Source organism: Dromaius novaehollandiae, unplaced genomic scaffold, assembly GCF_036370855.1.
Source record: "Dromaius novaehollandiae isolate bDroNov1 unplaced genomic scaffold, bDroNov1.hap1 HAP1_SCAFFOLD_27, whole genome shotgun sequence".
In the NCBI taxonomy this organism is placed as follows: Eukaryota; Metazoa; Chordata; class Aves; order Casuariiformes; family Dromaiidae; genus Dromaius; species Dromaius novaehollandiae.
Genome location: NW_026991415.1, coordinates 2,934,774 through 2,942,435, shown reverse-complemented (window position 1 = coordinate 2,942,435; position 7,662 = coordinate 2,934,774). Strand labels below are relative to the sequence as shown.

At 52.3% G+C, this 7,662-nt stretch overlaps 1 protein-coding gene across 1 annotated transcript; it reads left to right on the top strand.

Annotated features, from left to right (window-relative positions):
- The first annotated feature begins 6,108 nt into the window (after nucleotides 1–6,108).
- Nucleotides 6,109–7,044, top strand: LOC135326302 (olfactory receptor 14A16-like). Its single transcript, XM_064504181.1, has one exon. The coding sequence runs from the start codon at nucleotides 6,109–6,111 to the stop codon at nucleotides 7,042–7,044; it is 936 nt and encodes a 311-aa protein (XP_064360251.1).
- The last annotated feature ends 618 nt before the right edge of the window (nucleotides 7,045–7,662 follow it).

The window sequence follows — 7,662 nt, the reverse complement described above, 5'->3', positions numbered from 1 at the left end:
TTGCTGGTTGCTCCTTGAAACACAAAGCCAGGGGCTGATCACGGAGGCCCTCTGGGTGTCCTGTTGCACCACAGCACTACCCTATGAGTGACGTTCTTGTTACCTGAAGTGCGGTCTGAACCTCTCAAGATGCAGTTTGTGGCTCTTTCCCCTTCTCATGCTGTTTTCCACTACCAAGAAAAGCTCCATCAGCTCTGAAACCACCCTGTCACAACCAGTCACACGTGACTACTGTACTAGTCTTATCCTCCCCTTCAGCAGGCTAAAGCATCCCAGGTCCCTCAGCCTCTCCATACAGACCACGTGCTTCATGCCCCCAACCCCATCTTGGCAGACCTCCTCTGGACCCTCTCCAGTTGTTCCCCATTCCTCCAGCACTGGGCAGCCCACACTGGGACACACTGTTCCAGACGTGGCCACAGCAGTGCTGAGTTAAGGGGGATAAGAAGTGCCCTTGCCTGGGTGGCCATGCTCTTCCTAATGCAGTCCCATATGCAGCTGGCCTCGTTTGTGGTGAGCACGCATCACTGCCTCATATGGCAGTGCTTGTAATGTCCAGGCCCTTCTCCTCAGTCATTCCTCTGCCGGTCAGGTCTCTGTACATGTTGTTCCACCCTGCTGATGAGCCTTTCAAACAGGACAGGATGCAGGGCATTCCCCTGCATACCCCACCTTTACCTGGCTTCCTGGTAAAGCATGACCCATTCATGAAAACCCTCTGAGGTCCATCATCCAACCAGCTTTTTGCCCATCTGGATGTCTACTGCAAATCCACTACTCTCCTCTCCTCCACAAGAGCAGGTCTTCTATCAGAGAAGGACATCAGGTGGTTTAGGAGTGATTTACCTTCTGTAAATCCATGCTGACTGTTCCCAGACACCTTCTTCATGTGCCTAGAAATGTGGTCAGAGAGCACTGGCTCCATGACACACTCCTCATCAGAGTGAGGCTGAATGGCCTGCAGCTCCCCAGGTTGTCCTTCTGGACTTTTTTCAAGATGGGCACAGTGTATTCCTTCTTCTGATGATTGGGACGTCCCCTGATCGCCACAACCTTTCAAAGATGGTAAAGAGCAGCCTTGCTCTGTCAGTGTCCATGGATGCCGGCCATCCAGTCCCATAGATTTCTATGGGCTGAGTTCTAGAGACTTGGGCACTGTGTGTTGGTTTTCTCCTCAGGTCTCCAAATTCTAGGCACAACAGTTAAGGAGACCTTGTTGGTGAAGATGGAAGCCAGGAAGGACTTGACTTCCCCAGACCTATCTATAACCTCTTTTACAAGAATCCCTGCCCTTTTCAGCAGGGAGCCCACATTGCCTTGTTTATTCTTTTACTGCTACTGAAGCAGTAGCAGCTCTTCTTCCTGTCCTTCACATCCCCTGCACGTGTCTCTATCCAGGGGACCTTTGGCTTCCTGAACACCATCTCTACTTTGCTGGACAATATTTCTAAATTCCTCCTTTGCAGTCTCTGCCTTCTTCCCCTTTGTGTATGCTGCCTTACTGCCTTGGAGCTCATGTGTGAGCTCCCTGTTTAGCCAAGCTGGGCTCCAGAGATGTCTACTAATTTTACAAACTGTTCATTTGGAGCATTCTTGTGGCTGACAGGTGCTGTCCCTAATTACCTGCTGGCTTTCCTGAGCTCCACTGCCCTTCAGAGCTGCCTCCCTTGGTCCATCCCATGGAAGAGCTCCATACATCCAAGATGCCTCTTCACACATAGGGCATCTCCCTCCTGATCTTCCCTGGTGGTCTCTCCTGAAGAACTTGCATTCTGTCACTGAAGGACTCCATCATGCGAGTGATCCCACCACATCTCAGTTTCTGCAACCATGTGGCACTCCTGTGACAGCTTGTGTATCTCCATTTACTCCTGCCTGCACCCCAGGCTGCATGTGTTTGCGTATGCGTTGGCTTCAGCACCTCAGCTGTGGCACCGATCGAAGATTTGTTACAGGGAAACATGGTACCAAGGACCTCATGTATGCGAAGACTTTGACTGCAAGTGGTGACATGCTGGCATGGCTAGCAGGTGGCAATGTAATGGTGAAAGGAGGTTGCCACTGAGAAAGTAAACCCTGCAGTGCCCAAGGCCAGGGAGAAACAGAACTGGGCTGTGCAGGAATGCCAGGAGAGGGGTTTGCTGCCTGAGCTGACTCTGCAGCATCATTGGGCCTCTGACAAACTTCTTGAACCAATCTCCAGGAAGGACAAGGTGCCACTGAAGAAGGCCCTGGGCCTGGGCAGCCTGTGATCCAGACACCCTGAGGTCATCATTTGCCTTGTCCCTGGTTAAATTGTCTGGTGGGGTAAAAAGATGTTCAGGGGGAGGACAGCTGGAAGGGTTTGAGAGTACTGAGACTAGAAGAGAGACCTTGGTGTGATGGGCCTCCCATTTATGCAGCACACTTGGATGCAGACAGTACAGACTTTGCCTAAAGGCAGTGTTGGAGATTCATTTGTTTGGGCACAGGTAGGGAACCCAAGATGTCCTGGGGTGCTTGCCCAGCAGCAACTCCAAAGGGGCATGGTTTTCCTTTAGGCCCCATGCTGTATCCGCTAGAGACATGTGGTTGAGCTGGACAGCCCAGGCATCCCACATGGCCCTGCAGGCCCATTTCTATGTCATTAAATCAAGTGTCTGCACTGAAGCACAATAGCTGTTTGTGTTTGTAACATTGGAATTTTCATATGTCTCAGCTTCATAGTGAGCAGGGCTCTAGTTGCAGTAGGCATCTAGTGTCATTTCAGATGGCCAAGGAAATTCCCCACCTGTCCCCCACCTGATGCTCTAGGAGGATGCAGGTCTCACAGCTGTTCCATGAGAGCAAGCAGACACTGGCACATGCCTGGGACCACCTCTGTCTCTTCAACTGTCACTAGGTGTTTGTGTGTGAGCAAATGACTCCCACCCTCCATCTCCAGTGATTATAACGGGAGCTTAGACAGGGAGCTCCCATGCAGACCTCTATGTTGTGCTCACTTCAGTTTTGGCAAGGGGAATCCCACCTCCTGTGTGTGGAGTTCATGGGAAGAATCTGAATCCCACTGCATCCCGGGGGCTTCTAAACCAGCATCTGATGTCCAGATTGACTCATCTGAATCAACACCTGAACCATGTGTCAATGAGCTCCCTTCTTGTCCCTGTCTAGGTGTCCTGCCTAGTGAAGAGATGGGAATCGAGGCTTCCAGAGTGGGACATTTCCACCTATCATAGATAGCCATCCTCTGATGAAATAAGCTGCAATGTTGGTTTCAGTCTCTCTGCACTCTTTAGAAAAGGACAATAGGTGATTATTTTAGTTTATTGCAGTGAACATTTCCCAGGAGGAGGGAGCACAAGGGACAGAGAAATTTGTGTCTTCAGCTGGGCCTCTGCTCCTGAGTGGGGCCAGGCTCCTGGGATGGAGGGAGCTCATGGCAACCTGGCAGCACTGCCCAGACACAGCTGTGTGCAGGAGCAGCTCCTCTGCCAAGAGCAGCAGGGCTGCGGGCACTGCCTGCTGCTGCTGACATGAGCTGAGAGAAGGCAGAGAGAAGTGCAAGGCAGTGTGGAGTGGGAGGACAGAGGAGAGCTGCTTGTGGGAGGAAACTTCACAGCCCTTGACGCGGTAAGTATCTGGCTGCAGAGCAATACTACTGGGGTTCCAGAAAGGGTCTTCTAGACCCATTCCACCCCATAGGATAGACTTTTCAAGGATTGTTCTGCCAGCTTCTCCTTTGCAGAGGAAGAGGAGATGCTTTAGAGCACAAATTCCCTACCACACTGTCAGAAGGACAGGGCATCACGGCTACTCTCTTCCAGGACTGGTGCTGGGCTGTGAAGCCTGGGTGTGTGCACATCTGCCCAGGGCTGTAATTCAGAGCAGTGCCCCTGCACCCCAGGGTGCTGTGTGCCCAGGGCAGTGATTCTGCCACCTGCGAGGGTCAGCACTCAGACTGCCCAGGGAGCTCCCCACAGCGCTGTGGGGAGAAGATCTGGGTGGGAGGCGAGACTCCCAGCAGGGCAGGTTCATTCTCCTGCTGAGAGGGTGCTGCATGGGTCAGGGCAGCTCACAGCTCCAGCTCACCCTCAGAACATGTCTGGAGGGGACTTTTCAAGAGGACACTCATGGCAAGCTTACCTGAAAGGGGAGGCACTCTCCTGAGGCTCAGATTTTGTTTTGTATCTTTGGCAAAGCACAAACTGAAGAGAAAGTTTTAGCTTTAGATGCCTGAAGGAGAGTTCTGCAGTGTTACTGTGAGGGATCAACAGGTCTGCAAGGATCCCAGAAAGTTCCTTCAACCGCCTTTTTACCTGCAGGCAGCAGCAATATCACTCTCATGCTTAGTCTCACATGCTCCTTAGGTCCTGCAAACAGAGAGAAGAGAGATGCCCCTGGGCAGTGCCCTTTTGCTGGAAGGTTTCCGTAGGGCAGAGCCAAATGCCCAGTGGGTGGGATGGGGTCTGTGAGCAGTGACAGGGGAGACATGTGGGGACAGAGACAGAGCTCCCAGTGGGGACAGCTCCAGGCAGCTGGGAGATGCTCAGGAAATGCTAGGAAGGTGCCCACAGAAACACTGTGGTAGGCTGGATTCAGGCAACTCTCTTGTGGTCCTTCACTGTAGATGTCTTCCTCTGAGCAAGCCACCCTTTTCTCCTCTCCCAGCGACAGAGCCCTCCCTCTGCTCTGACAGTGAAGGGATCTAGGGCATCTTTCACCTCCTCAGCAGTCAGATTTCCAGAAAGCAGAGCTGCCTCTCTCCTGCCATGTGCCCATTTCCCACTGCAAGGCAAAGGGGCTGCGAACGACTGCCCTGGGAGGACACACTGTCTAGGAGGTGCAGTCTGGGGAAGGTGCCCCTCTATCTCTCTCTCTCCTCCCTTGGCAGCAGGGTCACAGTGTTTCTCCTTGTTTCCCTACCTCTCCTTTCTGCTCTCGTACTTGCTGTCAGCTGGGGGTTCAGCTACAAATTCAGACAACACCCTGAGGTCCTGCCATGGAGGTGTCTGCATAGGGGCAAGGTGCCCAAGCCCTGTTCTCAGCCCAGGGTGCTGGGCAATGCGGTCGGAGGGGCTGGGGAAGGAGCTGACTCTCCCTTTAGGAGACTCCGTTTTCAGGACACGTGACTGTCCCCTTCGGGTGTCCTGCTGGGTTTGCAAGCTGCCCTCCAGAAGGGCACAGCTCTCCCATAGGATCTTAGCAGCACTGCAAAGCCATTTCAAGAAGCTCAGGAGATGCTCATGCCATGGAATGCTCCTGAGTGGTTTTGTATGTGTGCAGCTGAAGTGATCCTGTCATTTCCTTGGCTAGAATGGGAGTGTTGAGAGTTTCCTTGGCTATCTGCACTCAGCTCACAGAGTCCTTGGAGTGACTGACTGTGTCAGGAGCAATGTCCTGTTCTCCCCATCACATCTCCATGTCAGGCTGAGAAAGGGAGCAGAGTTAGATCTGTGCTTTGAAACCAGCTTTCCCTGCTCTCATCATAGTCCAGTGTCATTTTTAGAGTAACTCGTGTGTGAAATCATCCTCCAGCTAACACAGGTGTGAGCACAGGGCAGTTGGGAACAACATGGATGGACTCAGCAACACGCCTGACTGTACACTAAGCAGCAGAGAGCCTGCTTTCCTCTCTGGTCTTTCTAAAGTTCATGATGGCAGCAACAAAAACATCTCTCCCTACAAAGAACACTCACCAGATGTGATGGCAGAATCTAAAAATCTCCGAACAAAATAATAGTAAAAAAATGCTAATCCTCTCTGCTGCAGCCCAAACTCTTTAGAATTGTGTGTGAGGATATTAACAGACCTTTTCCATTAAAGGTGGACAACCTTTGCCATCAACTGTGAAAACCAGAGCTGTCGCAAACCAGTCCCATATACCCACTGGGGTAGACTGGGACAGGCCCTTGCTCCTCCCAGCACACTCAGCTGGAGCTGAAGCTGAAGAGCTGAACAAAGGTCTTCCTGAGAAGAAATCTGTCGGTTTTGGGGGAGGGGGGGGAAGAGGAGGGGTTGGAAGAGGAAGTATTTCTATGAAAATGGAAAGCTTTTCTCAGAGAAAAAACTGTCCTTTTTTGTCCCTGTCTTTTCCTCCATGAACAGTCCACCTGCGCCCCAAGGGAGAAAATGTCCAACACCAGCTCCTTCAATGAGTTCCTCCTCCTGCCATTTGCAGACACACGGGAGCTGCAGCTCTTGCACTTCTTGCTCTTCCTGGGCATCTACCTGTCTGCTCTCCTGGGAAATGGCCTCATCATCACAGCTGTAGCCTGTGACCACCACCTCCACACCCCCATGTACTTCTTCCTCCTCAACCTCTCCCTCCTCGACCTTGGCACCATCTCCACCACTGTCCCCAAATCCATGGCCAATTCCCTGTGGGACACCAGGGCCATTTCCTACTTAGGATGTGCTGCCCAGATCTTCCTCGTTTTCTTCTTGTTAGGAGGAGAGTTTTCTCTCCTCACAGTCATGGCCTATGACCGCTATGTTGCCATCTGCAGACCCCTGCACTATGGGACCCTCATGGGCAGCAGAGCTTGTATCAAAATGGCAGCAGCTGCCTGGGCCAGTGGTTTTCTCAATGCTCTCCTGCAGACTGCTAACACATTTTCAATACCACTCTGTCAAGGCAACACAGTGGACCAGTTCTTCTGTGAAATCCCCCAGATCCTCAAGCTTTCCTGCGCAGACTCCTACATAAGGGAAGTGGGGGTTACTGTGTCTGGTGCCTGTTTAGTCTTTGCATGTTTCATTTTCATTGTGCTGTCCTACGTGCAGATCTTCACAGTCGTGCTGAGGATCCCCTCTGAGCAGGGCCGGCACAAAGCCTTTTCCATGTGCCTCCCGCACCTGGCCGTGGTCTCCCTGTTCATCAGCACTTCATTTTTTGCCTACCTGAAGCCCCCCTCCCTCTCCTCCCCAGCTGTGGATCTGGTGGTGGCTGTCCTGTACTCGGTGGTGCCTCCAGCAGTGAACCCCCTCATCTACAGCATGAGGAACAAGGAGCTCAAGGAGGCACTGAGGAAACTGGTTCAATGGGTCCAATGTCAGCACCAATAACTGTCCCATGTGCATCCACTCATCATTCCCAGAGCATCTGGCATCAAGGCTCTGTGTTATGCATTTATTTCTCTCTTACTCTTCTCTGATACGTTCTTGTAATCAAAAAAAAGTTTTGCTTCATGTCACTTCTCAGGCGTCTCTCATTTGAACCTGACCCAGAGACCATGTTGAAGCAGGAAGCCAGGATTCCCCCTTCGTCAGCAGAGATGAGGAAACCTCAGAGCCTGCTAGTCTGAGCTCCCTCAGGGCAATGAGGAGAGTTTCCCTTTGTGGCGTCTCTTTCGGCACTGAAACCAAGGGAGCTTAACAGGACAGAGTACAGATGGGGTGAGACCATGGGTCCCATGTCCATTAGGAGAGCTCAGCTCCCCTGGCCACAATCAGGGTGTGATCTCACACTCCTCTCCTGCAAGGGTGGCAGCCAGGTGTCACCGTGGGCTGGTCCCTTCCCTCTACAGAGCTCCAGCACTCACAGAGCAGTGGGAGTGGAGGGGAGGAGAGTCTGGATGCAGCCTGTGGGGAAAGACCCTCTGCTCCTCAAGACCATCTGCCCACCACCACAGCCAGCATTTCCTCACTGCAGCCTTCATGCGAGGGGGCTGCAGCTTTCTGGGA